The 19,880-nt window shown below is 41.9% G+C and overlaps 1 protein-coding gene across 1 annotated transcript in view; it reads left to right on the top strand.

Moving 5' to 3' along the window:
* The window catches only part of carmil2 (capping protein regulator and myosin 1 linker 2), a 170,075-nt gene that overhangs the window by 51,381 nt on the left and 98,814 nt on the right, over window positions 1-19,880 (top strand). Inside the window, exons 5-8 of the mRNA XM_072279510.1 lie at window positions 11,742-11,863; window positions 14,532-14,626; window positions 18,486-18,556; window positions 19,827-19,880. The exon at window positions 19,827-19,880 is cut by the window's right edge and continues 7 nt beyond it. Of these exons, the coding sequence (XP_072135611.1) occupies window positions 11,742-11,863; window positions 14,532-14,626; window positions 18,486-18,556; window positions 19,827-19,880 (342 nt within the window). The remainder of the gene's footprint in view (window positions 1-11,741; window positions 11,864-14,531; window positions 14,627-18,485; window positions 18,557-19,826) is intronic.

The raw sequence follows: 19,880 nt of genomic DNA, 5'->3' as shown, positions 1-19,880 counted from the left end.
ATGTAATACCACAACCAAGTACCCTACTCTTTTTTTGTCATTCATACCATTTATAGCGGTGGTCAGTTTTGAAGAATTCTGACCCTTTTCTGACCTAAAAGCATCAAGACCAATTAAAGCATTTTCATCCTCATGTAAATGAGATTGCTGAACTTTGTGCAGATTGAGAACGAAGTCTGGAAGTACCTGTTTACTGCCAAGGTTCTCTGAGGCATTACGGGCAACAACGTAATTTGAAACATTTTTACTGCAATAAGAAATGTAAATATAGTAATAGCAACCACTGCTCCAAATAGATTTTTTAAAAATTAGCTTGCAGTTGCAAATTAAATATAATAATGTTTTGAAGATGTATTCCCATCTACTTTTCTCAATGGGTCTGAAATTATAGTATACTGGATAGATTGATCAGTGATTAGCTGTTTAATGCAGCTGCAAAAAGTCACTAGCTAGAAATTTTTTTGTGTTGCTTATGCCTTTTCAAATTCTATGTAGAGAGCCTCAATTTTAGTGAGTACATTGGACAAACCCAGGAAAACAGTGATGCAAATCAGTCAAAACATTTAATAGCACTTCCTTGTCCATGACATGCTTACATGCACTGACGCAAATCACCCTGTTATGTTCCTTTAGAACCTTCCCACAGAAATTCTATCACATTTTGAATTAAGAGACATTGTGGGCCACTCACAGGATACACGATTTTATCAATGTTTTGGTGCATTGTGCCTGTGTTAGTTAAAGGGGCAGTCACCAAATGTAATATCGTTGGAGAGTCAGATGCAGAAGATCTCAGATGCTTTTAGAGCCTCAGGTGCAATACTATCCGGTTTCTAAATTGTTGGTGAGTACCGAGTTACATTTTTCAGTTAATGCTTCTTTACCATGGGTGCTTCATTGATGTAACTGTTTTGTGTGCAACATCCCCATAGTAAAAGGAATGGGCTCAGAGATAAAGTAGCCATTAGATGGCCTCAAAGGATGAAGTAAGAGGGAGATGCTTGCCCAAAGATCCTAACCCCCAAGTGTGGTCAATGACGTATCTGTGATGAAGACTGCATGACCGTGCATAATCTGCACAGTGCAATGAATATTTAAGTCACAGTGCAGTTACTAGGCTGGTTCATGAAAAAGTTAATCAGAATGAACACGCCTCCGGCACAAACAGAGTCACGGAGAGCGACATCAGAGTCTATAAGATGTGATCCCTGTATTTGAAGCAATTGACGTTTGCAGTTCTGCACGTTGTCAACCGTGTGGACTAAAACCTTACTTTTATAAAAGCACACCTCTTACCTGATGATCTGCAACATCAGGAGGAGGAGGTGTGTGACAGCAACGGGGGGGGGGGGCTATTTTTTGATGTGCTGAGGACTACGATAACTTTCCTTGAGTAGCAGTAGCTCGGCCAACTGTAAGGGCACTGTCAGAGTTCCAGTAATGAGAGCTTAAATATTGTCATCCTGACAGAAGATAGCAGACTTGTGTGCCAGAATTTGGTGACGCTGTAATCTGCTAGAATTCACCATTTCAAAAGCCACACCAATGGACGAATCCAGTGCTATGATGCCAGGAAGCAGTGCTATGAAAACACACTGATGTTTCCCTGTCAGACAGTCCATGAATGTACAGCTCAGGAACCTTTAGCTGCTGTACTTGTTCCAGCTAGAATAGAAATAACAATGAAACAAACTGCTCGATCCAGAGTTGAAAGTAAATTGAAATGAACCAGTTCAGTGCACCCATATGAAAAGGACTGTTGTATATTTAATATTTCAGTAGTATTTGAGTAATATCGTAAAAGTATTGCTTGAGTATTCTCATTCATTTAAATAATTCAATATGTAAAGATAAGTGAATTGCGTAAGTCATGATACTGTCACGTCATACTTGCGTGCCTCGCTTAAAGTAAAAATGAAGTTACACTCCAACCACCAGTCCAGTGCCTTTCCTTTAATTAGTTTAATGTTTTGGAGTTACCAAGCGTAACAACTGAGAATGAGGAAGTTTTAAACAAACTCATGACCTTTTGATGTGCGGTGAGAAACAGTCAAGTTAATAAAAAGTGCAGCACATTTTTTTTCAAAGTTCAAAGTAAAATTTATTTTCAGTACATACAGTGCAACCCTGCGATTCTTCTTCTGTGGGCATACTGAGCAAATCTATAAAACAGTAATTGTAAACTGTAAAGATCAGGAACTGTAAACAAACTGTGCAAATACAGATATAAATAAATAGCAATAAATAACGAGCATGAAATAGCAATAGAACAAGGTCCTTAAATGAGTGTGGCTGTCCCCTTTTGTTGAGGGGTAGTAAATGTTCTTGAACCTCGTGGTGCGAGTCCTGAGACACCTGTACCTTCTACCTGATGGCAGCAGTGAGAAAAGAGCATGGCCTGAGTCGTGAGGATCTTTGATGATGGATGCTGCTCTTTTATGGCGACATTTCATTTAGACGTTCTCAATGGTTGGAAGGTTTTACCCGTTTTGTACTGGGCCGAATCTACTACCTTTTGTAGGATTTTCCGCTCAAAGGCATTGGTGTTCCCATACCAGGCTGTAATGCAGCCAGTCAGCACCTTTCCCACCACACATCTATAGAAGTTTGCCAAGGTTTATGATGACCTCCATAGACTCCTGAGGAAGTAGAGGTGCTGTTGTGCTTTCTTTGCAATTATATTTATATGATGGGTCCGGGTCAAGTCCTCTGAGACAGTGACACCCAGGAATTTAAAGTTATTGACCCTCTCCACCCCTGATTCTCTGATGACTACTGACTCACAGACCTTTGGTTCCCCTCTCCTGACGTCTACAACCAGTTCTTTGGTCTAATTGACTTTGAGTGAGAGGTTGCTGTTATTACGCCACTCAGCCAAGTTTACAACCTCCTGTCAGTATGCAAATCCATTGCCCCCTTTGACTTAGCCCACAACAGTGGGGTCATCAGCAAACTCGTATATGGTGTTGGAACTGTACTTAGCCACAAAGTCACAGGTGTAAAATGAGTAGAACAAGGGGCTAAGTACACATCGCTGCAGTGCTCCTGTGTTGATGGAGATGGTGGAGGAGATGCTTTTGCCTGTCCAAATTGACTGGGGTCTGCAAGTGAGGAAATCCAGGATCCAATTACACAAGGGTTTACTGAGGTCCAGATCTTGGAGTTTGGTGGTTAGTTTAGAAGGGATGATGGTGTGAAATGCTGAGCTGTAATTGATAAAGAGCATCCTGATGTATGTACCTTTGCTGTCCAGATGTTCCAGGATTGTGTGAAGAGCCAACGAGATAGCATCTGCTGTAGACCTGTTGCTTTGGTAGGGGAACTGTAGTGGGTTCAACTTGCTACTCAGACTGGAGCTGATGTGCTTTAACACCAGCCTCTCAAAACACTTCATCACTGTGGATATAGGTGCCACTGGGTGATAGACATTCAGACTTACCACGCTTTTCTTGGGCACCGGTACGATTGAAGCCTGATTGAAGCAGGTGGATACACACACTGCCGGAGTGAGAGGTTGAAAATATCCGTAAACACACCAGACAGCTGGTCGGCACATGTCTTCAGTACTCGGCCAGGTAAACCGTCCAAACTGGATGCTTTCTTTGGATTCCGTTTATTGAAGGCAGCCTGCACATCATCTTCAGATACTGTGACCAAAGGATCACTGGGAGACATGGAGGTGCGCAACAGTTCCTCCATGTTCTGCTGGTCAAAGTGAGCGTAGAAGGCATTGAGCTCATCTGGAAGTGAAACACTACTACCCCCTATGTCACAAGATTTAACTTTGTAGGAGGTTATGGCACTCAAACCCTGCCACAGCTGTTGAGCATCCCTCATTGATTCCAGTCTAGTCCGGAATCTCCACTTAGCCCATGAGCTGGTTTTCCAGAGATCATACCTGCACCTCTTGTACATTCTTGATCTCCAGACTTGAATGCCTCTGATCTGGCCCTCAGCAGGTTCCAGATTTCATTGTTCATTCAGGGCTTCTGATTGGGGAAATCCTGAATGATTTTATGGGGACACACTCATCCACAGCTGTTTTAATAAAGTCTGTAACAACCAGACATCCCACCTCTCCCCGAAGTTCCGGGAGTCTCCTGCATATTGACAGTGGTTCCCTGACGCCCAGAAATTATATACAATATCCCAGAAATCGATTATTTTTGAGAGGGAGAGCGAGAGCGAGCATCCTGATTGGTCTCTCTTTGTGCTAAATAGACCTATCAGTTTTCTCTTGGGCGGGCTTTACAGTCGACCTCAAAGACAATGACAATGTTGCTCACTGCGCTGTTTGCAACAGTGACTTTTCTATTGCCCATGGTGGGTTAAAATGTAAAAGACATGTTGAGGTGAGTTTAACAGGTGTCATTTGTTCATTAGCATAGCTAATATTATTTAAACTAGCTGGCTAGCTGCTAAGGAGTTACTCTATTGCTGTCCTACATGATGAGGCCAAACTCCCTTGCTTAAAGTTGTAATAGAATAAACATGATAATATAATATAAATACATATTTTAATGTCACATTTTCTGTATATACCCAACTTGGTTTACAGATTAGACAAAATCATTAAACAAAGTATTACGTACACCCTTGGAGTTTGACGGGGGTGGGGACAGCGGGGGGGGGGGGATATGGGGTTGCGGAGGGCGGGGGTGCTAACACCCTGAAATGAGTTTTTGCAGGGTGGGATGTCTGGTTACAATCCCAGTTTAATCATTCAGGTCCTCAGAAATGTTCTTGAACACAGCCAGTCCACTGACTCAAGGCAATTGTATATGAGGCTCCTCTGCCTCTAGTGACTCCACTTAGCTATCTTGATCTCTGGAGCTTTGCTCTTTAAGCTCTGTCTATATGCAGATAGCAGGAGTACGGCCAAATGATCCGACTTGCCAAAATGCAGTCTTGGGAAGGAACGTGGTGTAGCAGTGATCGAGTGTGTTGGGACCTCTTGTGCAACAGGTTATGTGCTGGTGATAACTGGGCAGAGTTTTCTTCAAATAGGCCTGGTTAATTCGCTGACTATAATTTGAAATGCTTTGGGATGGGCGGTTTCATGTTTACAGACTGTATCATGCAGTTTTAAGAGTGCTTGCTTCTAGTCGGCTGCTGGTGGGATGTAAACTGTGGTCAGGATCACGGATAAGAGCTCCTGAGGCAAGTAGAATGGTCTACATTTGATCGTTATTTGTTCTAGGTCAGGAACAAGAAGTTGACATAACCCCAATTTCCATGCACCAACAAATTTGTCAAAAATGCATACGCCATCACCTTTTTCCTGACCAGAACTCAATGTTCTATCCATTCTGAAAATTGTAAGACCTTATGGTTGGATGGCTGTGTCTGGCGTGTTCGCAGTTAACCCAGTCTCAATACAGAAAAACTATTGCAGTCTGCCTCATCTACCTCTGGTACAGCAGCTTTGCCCTGAGATCGTCAGTCTGATTTTCAAGTGACTGTACATTCAGCAGCCAGGTGCTCAGTAGAGAAGGCCTCATTCTCCTGTTCTTCGGCCTGGTTTGAATTCTGCTTCTCCTACCGTGTTTTTGGCCATGGTCATGGTGTTAACCATTAAAGGCACCTTGCTAAACTGCTCCATATTTAACCGTTGAATGTAAGATCTGAAGATCATTGATGTAATTTTGTAGTCTGCTATTAAGAGGAAATTTACATGTCGCAGATTGCAGCGAAAGTAGTTCAAATGGAGTATACTTAAGAGGAAAACAGGTACAATTTCCTGCTTCCCACAGAGAATCACTGGTGTATGCTGACACCTTTCTTGAGAGCAACACGGTTTCTTTGCAAAAAGAAAGATGATCGAGTTTGCACAAGAGATAATTAGGTATTGTATACTGAGCAAATTGAGCAGCATTTTATAGCAAATGGAATAGCTAATGAGAAACAATTACCAGTTTTGCTGAGTGAATTGGGTGGAAAAGCATTCAGTTTGCTTAGAAGTTTAACTGCTCCAACCGAACCAGCCAAAATACCTTTGCTGATATTGTGAAAGTAATGCAGGAGTATTTAGAACCAAAGCCATTATTGATTGCAGAATGCTTCAGGTTTCAGAAGAGAAATCAAAAGGAAGGGGAGAACATTTCAGCATACATGGCTGAATTGAAGAAGTTGTCTGATCATTGTCAGTTCAGTGATGGGCTTAATGATGCACTGAAAGATTGTTTAGCTGGTGGAATCTATCAAGAAAGCATTGAAAAATAGCTTATAACTGAAGTACAACTTGCATTTAAAAGAGCAGTTGAAATAGCTGTATCAATGGAAACAGCAGACAGAGGCACAATCGAGTTGCAGTCAGGAATGGAGGTGAGTATGAACAAAATTGTAATGGCTCAACAGAAACTAGCCTGGCCAAACAAATTGTATTACTATTGTATCAGGGGCTCACAAACACCAGACCAATGCAGGTTTAAAGGTGAAAATGGCAGAAAATGCACCAATCTAGGACACATATAAAGAGCATGTCGGACAGACAAAAATAAATGGATTACACAGAGAAGGGAAAAAGATAAAAAGTCAAGTTGCAGTTGAAAAAGAGCACTAATCTGCATGCTGTTGATTAAAAATCTGATTATGATTACAATGGAACAGGACTGAGTTCCCTTGAGATTTACAATGTGAAAGCGAAGAAGAGACAAGCAATATGGCTTACACCAGAGTTGAATGGTAAATTAATTAAAATAGAATTGGATGCTGGTTCAGCTGTGTTAGTCTTTCCACAAAATGAGTTTGAACATCTTTTCAAAGATACTAAACTGAAGCCTGCAGATATCCTACTAAGAACATATACTGGAGAAAAGATGATTCCTGTGGGAATGACATTTGCAACAGTGAAATACAACAACCAACAAGCCACATTGACTTGTTTGTGGTAAAAACAGGAGGGCCAGCCTTGCGGGTGCATGATTGGCTGAGACAATTGCAACTTGATTGGTGATCTATCCACAATTTACAGCCTCTGCAATAGAGTCAACTGAAAGCAAGTTAAGAAAGGTACTGGATGATGTCACAGCAGTGTTCAAGATTGGTATTGGAAAACTCAAACAGATCAAGAGTAAAATGGTGTTAAATGGAAATGCTTCACCCACGTTTTACAGCCCATCCGGTTCCTTACACTATCCGTGATAAAGCAGCGAGAGAGCTGGATCACATGGAGCCTAACAGAATTATTTCTAAGGTTGAGTGGAGCATATGGGCAATACCTGTGGTATCAGTAGCCAGGAAGAATGGGTGTGCCAGGATCAGTGGTGATTTTAAGATCAACATCAACCCAGTACAGAAACTATATCAATACCCTCTGCCCAGGATAGAGGATATCTTTGCAAACATTTCTGGAGGAAAACTCTTCAGCAAAGTGGACTTGAATGAGGCCTACCTACAGATGGAGATGGAAGAAGATTCCAAAGTGTTTCTCACCATGAACACACACAAAGGGCCTTATCACTATAATAGGCTTATTTTTGGAGTAATATCTGCACGTGCACTCTGGGAGAAAGGTATGGACCAGGTGCTACAGGGCTGCCCGGGCATTCGGTGTTGCCTAGCTGACATTGTTACTGGTAAGGATGACAAGGAACTTCTCCAAAATCTCAAGACAGTGTTAAGCAGTTTAGAAGATTACAGGCTCAGAGCACAACGCAACAAGCGTGATTTTTTTAAAAAAAAAGTATCGCTAAACTGTGGTCACATCATTGACACCTAAGGATTACACAAGTGTGCTGAGAAAACTCAAGCAGTGGTGGACGTGTTACAGTTGCAGTCCTTTTTAGGATTTGTCAGTTACTATAACAGTTCCTGCCAAACCTGGCTACTGTGCTCCACCTCTTGAAATCATTATTACAGATCGGGAGGAAATGACAATGGACAAAACAGCGTGAGGTAGCTTTCCAAAAGGCCAAGTAACATCAGGCAGTGTACTCACATTGTACGATCTACATCGTCCAGTGAAGCTTCCTTGTGATGCCTCACCTTATTGGATGGGTGCTGTCATGTCACACGTTATGAGTGAGGAAGTGAACTCCCCATAGCCTTTGCATCAGATTCCCTTACCGCTGCAGAGAAAAATCACGCACAGTTTGACAGAGGAGTCTTGAGTCTGGTTTGGGGTGTAAAATGTTTCAAGCAGTACTTGTATGGGAGAGAGTCTACCCTCATTATTGATCATCAAAACACTAGTGTCCATTTTCAATCCACTGAAGGGTGCTCCACTAACAGCAACAGCACAAATTTAGATTATGAGGACACTCAGTCCTCATTTATTGTCATTTAGAAATGCATGCATTAAGAAATGATACAATGTTCCTCCAGTGTGATATCACAGAAAAACAGGACAAACCAAAGACTAACACTGACAAAACCACATAATTATAACATATAGTTACAGCAGTGCAAAGCAATACCATAATTTGATAAAGAGCAGACTGTGGGCACGGTAAAAAAAAAGTCTCAAAGTCCCGATCGACTCCCGAGTCCCCGATAGCAGGAACAAAGGGAGAAACTCCCTGCCATAAATTTTCAGGCACCGACAACTGCTGATGCATTGGAAGCAACCGACCACAGCTGACACTGAGTCCGTCCATCTGAAAACTTTGAGCCTCCAACCAGCCCCTCCGATACAGCATCCTGAGCACCATCCTCTGCCGAGCGCCTTCGACCTCACCCCAGCTGCTGAAACAAGCAAAGCCGAGGATTCAGGGCCTTCTCCTCCGGAGATTCCGATTACCACACAATAGCAGTGGCAGCGAAGATGGCATTTCAGAAGTTTCTCCAGATGTTCCTCCATACTCTCACGTCTGTCTCCATCAAATCAGAATTGTGCACGGTACCCTTCTTGACACATAACAAATATCATTCACCGGAGTGGCCGCACGCGCTGCGTCGGGCCAAATACTGAAGTGGGCTTTGTTTCTCAGAGGACACAAATTCAAGGTTGAGTACAAGAGGATATTTAATCATGGAAATGCTGATGGATTGTCCTGTTTACCTTTGGAAAAGGAAGTGTCTGAAAAATTGACGAAAGAGTACTCTCCTCTTGATGTGTTCTACCTAATACAAATTGAAAGTTTCCTATTTCTTCAGAGATGATCCAAAAAGAAACCAGAAAAGACCCCACACTGTCTCAGTTCTACACAGCTACCCAAAATGGCTGGCATGTGCACCAGAAATCCCAGTTTCCCCATTTTTACCAGCGTTAGGAATAGACTTGCCCTTGATGGAGGTTTTCTTATTTGGGGATTGAGAGTTGCTGTACCATCCAAGCTGAGAGCCAACGTGCTGGAGGAGCTACCCGCCAGTCATCTAGGTGTGCTCAAAATGAAAGTGTTGGCTAGAAGTTTCGTCTGGTGGCCTGGTAGATTAGCAGATCACACATCTTGCCATGCACCATTCAGGATGCCAAAATATCCAGAAGCTGCCAAGAGCAGCATATCTCCATACCTGGGAGTGGCCTGCATTTCCCTGGCAGAGGATTCATGTGGATTTTGCCAGACCATTCATGGGCACAAATTTTTTGGTCGTAGTGGTTGCAGCTACAAAGTGGCCAGAAGTGTTCCCAATGGCCTCCACTACAGCCATGCACACTGTTGACGTATTGAGAAACCTGTTTGCAAGGACTGGTGATCCAGAGCACTTAGTCAGTGACAATGGACCACAGTTTTTATGGAACAATTTCGGTCGTTCCTGAAAATGGATGGAATAAAACAGATTACATCTACACTGGACCACCCAGCTACCAACAGCTTGGCGGAAAGGTTTGTCCAGAGTCTAAAGGATGCACTGTGAGCAACGTCAGCAGAACACACCACACCAACTCAAATTGGAAGGTCACCAATTCCTTCCTTGCATATCGCAATCCACAATCAGGAACTCACCAGTTATGCTGTTCCTGGGTCATCCCTTGTGTTCACGCTTGGATCTCCTCAAACCCAATCTCACGAGGTGTATGCAGGAAAAATTAATGGCTCCTCAAGCAAGGAGGTTTGATGTTCTGCCACCGGACAAACAGTCCTGGTGAGGGACTACAGAGGTGATGAAAAGTGGATACTTGGAAAGATTCAGGACAGAACTGGGCTACTCTCCTACACAGTGGAGCTTCTGATGTCATCTGGAGACGACACATCAATCAGTCGAGGAGAGCAGAGTCAATAGTTAAGAAGAAAGGTGGCTACCACTGTCATAACCACTTCCTGCAGTCCCAGACTCAACTCCTACAACCACCACAGAGGAGATCCAGAACGTGATAGTTTCACAGCCACAAGTCTCACCTGCCAAGCAGAGTGACCACCCCACCCCCAGTCAGGAAAGACATTAACCCACAAGAGTAAGAAATTATTGACAGCGATTAAATCTTAAACCTGAATGGGACAATTTAAAATTTACTATACTGTGGATGTCTGTGAAGTAGTTGTATTATATAGTATATGCATTCTCTATTGAGTTGGAGTTTATGGCTAAGCAGGGAGGAGTGTTGTGTGTTTAATATTTCAGTAGTATTTGAGTAATACTGGGTAAATATGTTGCTTAATTAAGCATTCTTGTTCATTTAAATAATTATGGGTTGTATGTAAAAATACTGTGAGTGACTTGCACGCGTTGTGATGATGTCACATTATACGTGCACACCTCGCTTAAAGTAAAATCAAAGGTAGACCTGCTTCCCCAGTCCATTGTCTTGCTCTTAATTAGTTTGAAGATTTTGAGTTACAAAACACAACGAGGGCCAAAGCAATTTGTTCTAATAGGCTAAAATGACTAAAAATAGATTAAATTTAGTCTGTATGTGTGTACCAATAAAAAATAATTGTTATTTCCATCCCAAGCACAAAGCAAAAGGTCAGAGAAAGATTTCTTCAGGTTCTTTGCCATCTCCCTCAAAGATCCCTGCAGCAAAGTTCTAAGTAAATTTATTATAATAGTACATATTTGTTACCATGCAATACCTTAAGTCATGTTCTTGCAGGCATTTATAGGGGGAAAAAGGAATACAATGGAATTTCATGAAAAACTATTGATAAAAATGAAGACTGACAAGCAACCAATGTGTAAAAAAAAGACTTAACTGTGCAAATGAAAAAAAATTGAAAACAGGAGCTGTAAAGAGTCCTTGAAAGTGTGTCTGTAGGGTGCAGAAGCAGTTCAGAGTAGTGGTGATTGAAGTTGTTCGTGCCAGTTCAGAAGCCTGTATAGCTGTTCCTGAATCTGTCTCTACTCTGTTCGATGGTGTTAGAATATTTGATTATTAAACAATATTAAAGCATTTCATTAAAAATTCCCTTTCATTCCATATCCACAAATTATTCTGTATTTATTCTTTTAAAGTAAGAAATAAGTGTGCGGAATCTCTTCACTATGTGAATAAAACCTTGTACAATTAATGTAATGATGAAAATGAGACGGGGTCTCCTGTGCAGCACTGTATAAACACTTATTTTAAAAGATGAAAAATTTCTAGTCCACTGCCATCAAAAAAGAGGGGAAACTATGGATAATTATTTAAACAAAGTTACTTGATGAGACATTGCTGATAATTTGCCATCTGAACACTGATGTATCCTGAGGCTAATCGGTACATAAATCCAAACGGTGTGATTCCTGATTTCTCGTCTATCCCAGCAGTGTCCTGTGTCTTGTGCTTTGAAATCCCAGATTGAAGTTTCTTCAAAGGGTACTGGTAATCTGATTAGAAATTAAAGTGAAATTAAGTGAACTTCCTTTTGTTTTTGCAGGTTGTCATAGAAACGGAGAGAAGTTCATACACTCTAAAACTTATGTCGTTTGAAGATCTCGAACAAGTAGTTACCCATGTCACTGCATCGCTCAAAAAGATTTTTCCGGACTCATCACCCAGGTGGGCAGGCGGCCAATCGGTACCTTTATTTTTGTGTGTGTTCATGGCCTTAACTACTTGAACATACATTGGTGGTTATGACCAGACGGTGTTGAAGGCCCCAGGCTGAAGCAACAGGATGAAAGTTAATGAAAGCAGGATATTGCTGGAGGAAAGCCAGTCAGTCAATTTAGGAGGTAACGGGACCATTTATAAGATGAGCTATCATCCCATTCTCTGGTTGTAGAGTGGGTGGTAATGTTAACCTGCTTGTGTGGGCCAAAGGTATTAGTTGTGTCTGCAACTGGTTTTATGAGGTGCCTGGTACTCTTGATTCCACCTCATGTTAAGCCAATATCTCAGTCATTTTCAAACTGGACCTGCAACTTTTCAGTTTGCCAACACACTTACACTCCTTCCTGCCCACCACCATCTTCTTATTCTGACTTCTTCCTCCTTCCTTTTCAGTCCTGATGAAGGGTCTTGGCCTGAAGCGTGGTCTACTCATTCCTCTCCATCAATGCTCCCTGACCTGCTGAGTTTCTCCAGCATCTTGTGTTTGTTGCTCTGGATATCCAACTTCTGCAGAATCTCTTGTGTCTAAAGATTTATGCTTATTTTATGGATGTCGACAACCCCTCTTGAAATTCTCATGTTTGCAATTCTTTATGTGACCTCTATTTACGTTGGAACTGATTATGTTGTTAGCCAAACTGTACTCTTTAAGAACAGTCTACAGTGGTGAAAATTAACTTGGATTGTATGGAATACTCAGATTTTGTTTTGTTTTTGATTTGACACCTTCCTCAGCAACAACCCTTCCCTGTCCTTTCAGAAATATCTGTCTGCTTTGGGCAGCTGCTTGCTGTTGCTCATTGTCAGAACACCGGTTGCTGCTTTTAGTTGAACCTATTAATGTTATCAGATGCTGCCACTCAGCTTGTTGTTTACATATGTATTAAAGAGGAGGAGGAGCACCAGTTATGTCATTTGAACTGGCCATGAAGGTTGTTTTTCCTGAAGTTGTCAACAAAGAAGCAAACCTTTGTATTGTGGTTATACTGACAATAAAGAATTTGAACATTGTCCAGTTTCAACAGAATCAAAAGAAACTTTGGAAAAAAAGGTGAATTAAGTAATATATGAATCTATACCCTCTTGCTTTTGATGCCCGCCAGATGCTATCTCTCCTGTATATCCTGGGGCCCGACTAGACAGAAGGAGAAGCAGGCACCTAGAATTATCAGTGTTAGTAACCTGAGTTCCTTGTTTAATTACAGCCTGTGCTTGTTGTAATGGGTACCAAAGCCTGCACAAGGAGACGAATCAGTGAGTTTAGACTTATTATAACTGCAGCTAAAGGCATTTTTACTCTGTGTATCCAATTGAGTGTGATTGATATCAGTTGAATTGGTGAAAGGGTTAATGGGGGTACTAAGGTGCCAGAGTAGTGGTTAGCATGACACTATTACAGCTCGGGGCGTTTCACAGTTCGGGCTTCAATCCTGGCGGCATTCTGCAAGAAGACTCTGTACGTCCTCCCTGTGGAATACATGGGTTTTCCATGCATGCTCTGGTTTCCTCCCACAAACCCAAAGACGTTACAAGTAGGTTAATTTGTCATTGTAAATTGTCCCGTGATTAGGTAAGGGTTAATTGGGTTTGTCTGAGGTTGCTAGGGTGGCGTTGCTCGAAGGGCAGAGTACCTACTCCATGTTGTATCGCCAGGTAAATAAATAAATAAACACATAAGTTAGAACATAGGACAGTATAGCACCAGAACAGCCACAATGACTGTGCCAAATTAAACTTAATCTCTTCTGCCTACACGTATCATATCCCTTCATTTCCTGTGTATTCACCTTAAACACCATAACCACTGACAGCCCACTCCAGTCACTTACCACTCATTGTGTATTTTTTTTAGAAACTTGGCATCACATCTCCCTGAATCTTTCCGCTTCCCACTTTCTGGCCCTCCTAATCTCCTGCTTGAGATTTTTTTCTCTATATTCCTCAAGGGCTCTGTCTGATTTTTAGCTTCCTAAACCTTATATATGCTTCCTTTATCTTTTTGATTTAATTCACAACCTCCCTTGTCGTCCGCTGTTTGCTTCACTTGGTCCCTCCTCCGGTTGGATACTCCACATACTGTTTCAAGAAACCCTCTTAGATCCACCATCTGAGCCTCTTGTCAGTCATAAAGTCATCCACTGTGACAGCTGCGTGGCTTTTAATAATCTATCTACCTATCTCCTTCTCTACCTCCCAATGGTTATTATGAAGCCTACAGTATAATCACGAAACACTGAGTTCTCTATCAGATTCATCCTTGCTGTCACCCTATTCTCCCAAGCAATAGATCATAACAGTTTTAGAATAATTTGTAAACTACTGCTGGTCTTGACGTCCCAATATGACACTCTGACTAAGTAAGAGTGGATCTATCTTCACTATCTCAGCAGATAACACTAATTAATTAAAGGTCTGTGGTCTGAAGGTTTAAATTGTTCTCACAGTGTGGTGGAACGTCGGAAACGCTTAAGAAAATCATGACATTGTAATCATTTTTTGTATTGATTGATGTATGACATCAGACTGAAGAACACATTCAGATAATCAATTGTAAGGTTGATCTCTAAGGTCAATTGTGAAGCTGAGCTCATTCACCTTTCATTCACTTTCGTAGGAAGTTGCTCAAGAATTCGCCTGAGTTACATGAAAGAATCAAAGGAATCGCATTGGCAATGGAGGAAGAGACTGGCTGTAACCTGGGACCATGTGGTACGTAATGGTTCACCCGACTGTGGAGCCAACAGCTCTGATATTCCTTCTCTTGGCCTAGCTGATTGAGCCTCTTAAAGTAGCTCAAGAATTTGCATTTTATATTATTATACCTGAAATGCTTTCAAAATCTTATGGTACCAAGCAGCAAGTTCTTCTAGCACACTAGATGAGACCTAACTGCACTAGATTTGTCTCTTGTTCATGATGGCCAGTTTCAGCCTTGTTTGCCTCGGAATGTACTGTAGCTGCCATGTTAGGATTTGAAGCACGTGCAGGTTTTCTCTTGATTATGTTGGGGTACTGTAAGTCACTGACATAGTAAAAGTTGACCTCATCGGCAGAGGTTTTTTTTTGCTTTTTAGGTATATTAAAGTGCTTGTAGGCCTCAGCCTTTCATTTAATGGACTGGAGAGAAACGTCTGCTCTGTGCCTTCCCTCTGCTGGGTATTGTTTCTGTCATCCTTGTTGAGATCAGCAGGCACCACATCACAGGTGAATAGGTAGAGCCTGCCTTTATCCAGCATTGTAACTTTGCCCCCAACAACTGCCATAGGGAAGATTTTTTTCAACTGCAATTGCCAGAAATATGAAGTGAAAACAGTAAATGCTAGCAATAGTCAGGTGGCATCTCAGATGACCAATACCAATTGACCTGTTGTAAGGACGATCCAGATTGACAGTTTGGAGAAATATGCATACATATATATGGATGGCATCTCCGTCCTCTGCTCAGATTCCTATGTCAATTTGCAGACTGAATGCCCACAACCACTTTGAAATGGCCTAGAGGGCTATAGATGCTTGGTGCAAAACCAAGGTCGTGCTCTTTGGCAACTCATTCAACCAATTCTTTGTTCTCCTCACTCTCATGTCCAACTACCTGAAGTTACTAGGAATCTAGTTTGTAAGAGCTTGGGGGACGCAGCTATAATTGGCTGGGGTGGATGGCCACAATGAAGCAGAGGCTGGCAACGTAGGAGTGGTGCTGTCTGTCAAAGATAGATGAGACGGTCTTACTGTATGTGGCATATGGCAGTTGCACTACGATGGTCAAACAAGCCATCTGCCACTTTATCAGTAGATTCAAAATGAGTCATGGATCTGTAGGGATGTGGTATCCTAGAGGGGGAAGCATGTCCAAAGTAGTCCTCATCCTGATGTGTGGCTCTATCAAGATGTGCATTGAGCATGACTACTCAAACACAGGTACAATCTCTCCTCAATGTTGCAAAGAATGGCCCTGGCGTTTTGTCTTGGAGCATTCCATTTGATTAGACCATTGTGCACTATCCTTACCCACTCCCATAGGAAAGTTTCTGTGGAAAATCACCTTTGACCCCTAATCTAATCAGCTGGTTTCTTTGTGGAATATCCTGTGGACCTTCTAGAAGGAGACGGTAAATCTTGTGAGGTTGTTCACCAAGCAGATTGTCAAAGTCAGTCTGACAGAATTGTTGTTTATATTTTTTTGAGAAGCTATTAAAATGTGTGATGAGGGCAATGTGGTTGATGTAGCGTGTTCATGGTGGTGTACATAGGAGGATAGTTGTAGATTACAGAATAATATTGATCAATTGATAATAGGGTCAATGGAATTTAATCCAGAGGTGTAGAAAGTGATGCAGTTTGGAGAGCTGGTAAAGGTAGGACATGAACTCTGAATGCTAGGACACAGTGAGTATTGAGGAATGGAGGTGGTCTTCAAAGTTCAAAGTATATTATTATCAAAGTCCATATATGCACATATATACAACCCTGCGATTCATTTTCTTGTGGGCATACTCAATAAATCCAATACCCATAGTAGAATCAATGAAAGACCACACTAACAGGGCGGACAACCAGTGTGCAAAAAACAACAAATTGCAAATACAAAAAGAGAGAATTATAAACAAACAAACATATAAATAAATAAGCAATGTATATCGAGAACATTAAATGAAGAGTCCGTAAGCTGTAGGAATATTTCAGTGATGGGATGAGTGAAGTTGTATGAAATTATCCCCTCTAGTTTGAGAGCCAGATGGTGGAGAGGTAAAAACTGTTCCTGAACATGGTGGTGTGTGTCCTGAAACTCCTGTACCTTCTTCCCGATGGCAGCAGCGAGAAGAGAGCATGTCCTGGGTGGTAGGGTCCTTGACAATGGATGCTGCTTTCCTGCAACAACAGTCCATGTAGATGTGCTCAATGATGCAGAGGGCTTTACCCGTGATAGACTAGGCTTCAGCCATTACTTTTTGCAGGATTTTCCATTCAAGAACATTTGGTTTTCAGACCAGGCCGTTATGCAGCCAGTCAATATGCTCTTCACAACCCTCCTATAGAAATTAGTCGAAGTTAGAGAGGTCATGCTGTGTCTTCACAAACTCCTAAGGAAGAGGAGGCGCCACCATGCTTTCTTTGTACTTGCATTTACATGCTGGGCCCAGGATAGATCCCCTGAAATGAGGAATTGAAAGCTGCCGGCCCTCTCCACCTCTCATCCCCGATGAGGACTGGCTGATGGACCTCTGGTTCCCTCCTCCTGAAGTCAATCATCAGCTGCTTGATCTTGCTTACCTTGAGTGAGAGGTTGTGGTTGTTGTGGCACAACTCAGCCAGACTTTCAATCTCTCTCCTATCTGCTGATTCATCACCACCTTTGTTTTGGCCAGTGAGGATGGGAGGTCTTTGGTATACAAGTTCAACAATCCCATAAAGTGGCAGCACAAGCAGGTCGGGTGGTGAAGGCTCATACTAGATATTTCACTTTATCAGGGATAGAACGTAGGAGCATTGAGGTTATGGTTCAACTTTAAAAAACATCTGTTAGACCTCCACTGGAGTACGGTACCCATCTAATTGTCAAACTGATGAAGAGGTTTACAGGAATATTGCCTGGGATGGAGTACCACAATTATAAGGAGAGACTGGATAGGCTGGTACCTGAAAGCATAGACAGGAGGAAGCCTTTCCCATTGAAGAGGAATCCAAAATTAAGGGGGAATAAGAGGAAGAAGTGTGGGATTTAGAGGGGATCTGAAGCAGAACATTTTCATCCAGGTGGCTGGAATATAAAATGTACTATCTGAGTGGGTGATGGAGGCACAGAAGGGTCCAATCAAGTGCTGGTGGGTGGGATCAGTATAGATAGAGATACTTTATGAGCATGGACATGATGGGCTGAAGGGCCAGAACTCTCAAACAAGCATCGAGATCTCACTTGGCTTGTGATGAAAAGGATCCTCCCTACCAGATCCTTGGCGAACTGGCAGAGTCGCAATCCCATTGCCACTGTTTCCGAGGTGACCGTGGTGTGGATGAATCATCCATCCGGCTCCTAATGAAACGTGTCCGTCAAGAAGGTCAGTAAAGGGATGTAGTGATCTCTGCCGAGGTTCATCCTGAACAGTTGCATTACGAGGGTCTCAGTGCTCTTACTGACTGGTCCAGAGATAGATACAAGTAAAAACATGGACTACTGCTAGAAGATTATGCTGGCCTTCCAGTGCCAAGAGCTGCCAGATACATTCTAAAACACAGGAGTGTGTGCTGAGGGACACACTACATCCTGCTGCAGTCATTGCTGAAGCTCTGTGGAGAAGGATTACATTGGGACTGGGCGGGTGTGACAATCTCTCAGAGTCTCACTGATGAAATGTTTGGGAATGAAGAATTTATGACTTTGACACTTTGCGTTAGTGAATTGCTTGTTACAGTGAATGTGGATAATACTCTACATTGTATTACCGTGTATTTTACGAGTGAGTGTACTTTGGGGGAAATAACCGCAAATCATTTTTAATTTAAACCAAGGCTTTAATGTGGCACATTTAAAAATCAGTCTGCAAGCCTCTTATTTCTGATTTATTTTCAGGTGGCTACTCGGAGATGTACGCTGCATTGTGTGATTACAATGGATTTCTCTTCAAAGAAGAGATCCAGTGGGTATGTCTACGTTGAGTACAGTGCTTACAAAATTAACAATTACTTCACACGCTCACAGACACACACAGAAACACCCCCCCCCCACTCCCCGGAAATCAGGCAGCATTTATGAAGGGAAATGAATAGATGACGTTGTAGATTGAGACCCTGACCTACTTAGGCATTTTTTTGTGTGTAGCTCCAGATGTCTAGCATCTGCAGTCTCTCCTGTGTCTCCAGCTACAGTTACTTAATAGAGAAAATCAAGAGGTTATATGGTGGGGAATTCTGATGAAGTAAACGCTGGCACACAGGTGTGGAAACAAAGCATTAATAATAGTAACGCATAGGACAACCCCCTCAGTGTTTGTAGCAACAGGATCTAGGCAAATCAACAAGGTGGGGGTTGTTTAACATCATGTAGCTTGCTACACACACGCCCTTGTAGTACACAGTCTGTAGTAAGGAAAGGTGGTAAACATTGGAAAATATTTGCCTAATTCGGAAGGCGCAGAAACAATTCCTTCCCTGAAATTGACAATTAACTGGAATTACCTTGAAAAGCTAATAGAAGTGAGGGGGTAAATATTAAATGTTTATTTTTCAGACCATTCTGTCACAACAATAACCATAGAGTGGGAGGACAGCTAACAATGTAACTTTGAATAAAAAAAGAGAATGAGACCAAGTCACTGTTGGTCTTTCAGCGTAAATTTAGTAGTAAGCAAAAATTACTGGGAAAAATTCTGAGGATCAGTGGTTATAAAAAGAGAGAAATTTATGACACAGAAGAAAACAATTAAGTTGAAACTGTCTGAAAAAGAGTAACCAGCCTTAAGTGCACTTAGTCCATAACTTTGTTTATGTAATTCCAACCGTACGTTTTAAATGCCTTGTGAGTTTACTGCCACTTCGGGCTCATATGCTCAGCAGCCTCTTCCTAAAGTCCAGAGAAGTAACACTTTGAGGAGAATCCTTATTTGCCTTTTTTTAAAAAAATCGAATTATGACTTGCCTTTAAAATTCCTTGCGAAATATTCCTGGTCATTTTATCTGAATAAAAATGATCTGTTAGTGCTCTGTTAATAGGAACTTTGACACAACTGGCATAAGAACTGGTAATACCTTAAGTTTCCAAGTTAATCTCTCAGGCCTAAGTATCCACTGTTTGGCTTTGAGAAAGTGAGCCCTCTTGTACTGATGTGTATAATTAGCCTGCCATCTGTGGCAGCTTTTTGTGATGCACTTCAAATGTAGCCTTTCACTGAGGCTCTTGTTTTCTCTTCCCCAGGATGTAGATACCATCTACCACAGTCAGAACACCAAGGAATTTAACCTTCTAGAC

This window comes from Mobula birostris, chromosome 15 (assembly GCF_030028105.1).
Source record: "Mobula birostris isolate sMobBir1 chromosome 15, sMobBir1.hap1, whole genome shotgun sequence".
In the NCBI taxonomy this organism is placed as follows: domain Eukaryota; kingdom Metazoa; phylum Chordata; class Chondrichthyes; order Myliobatiformes; family Myliobatidae; genus Mobula; species Mobula birostris.
The sequence above is the reverse complement of the archived record's forward strand: the minus strand, read 5'-3'. Positions and strand labels throughout refer to the sequence as shown.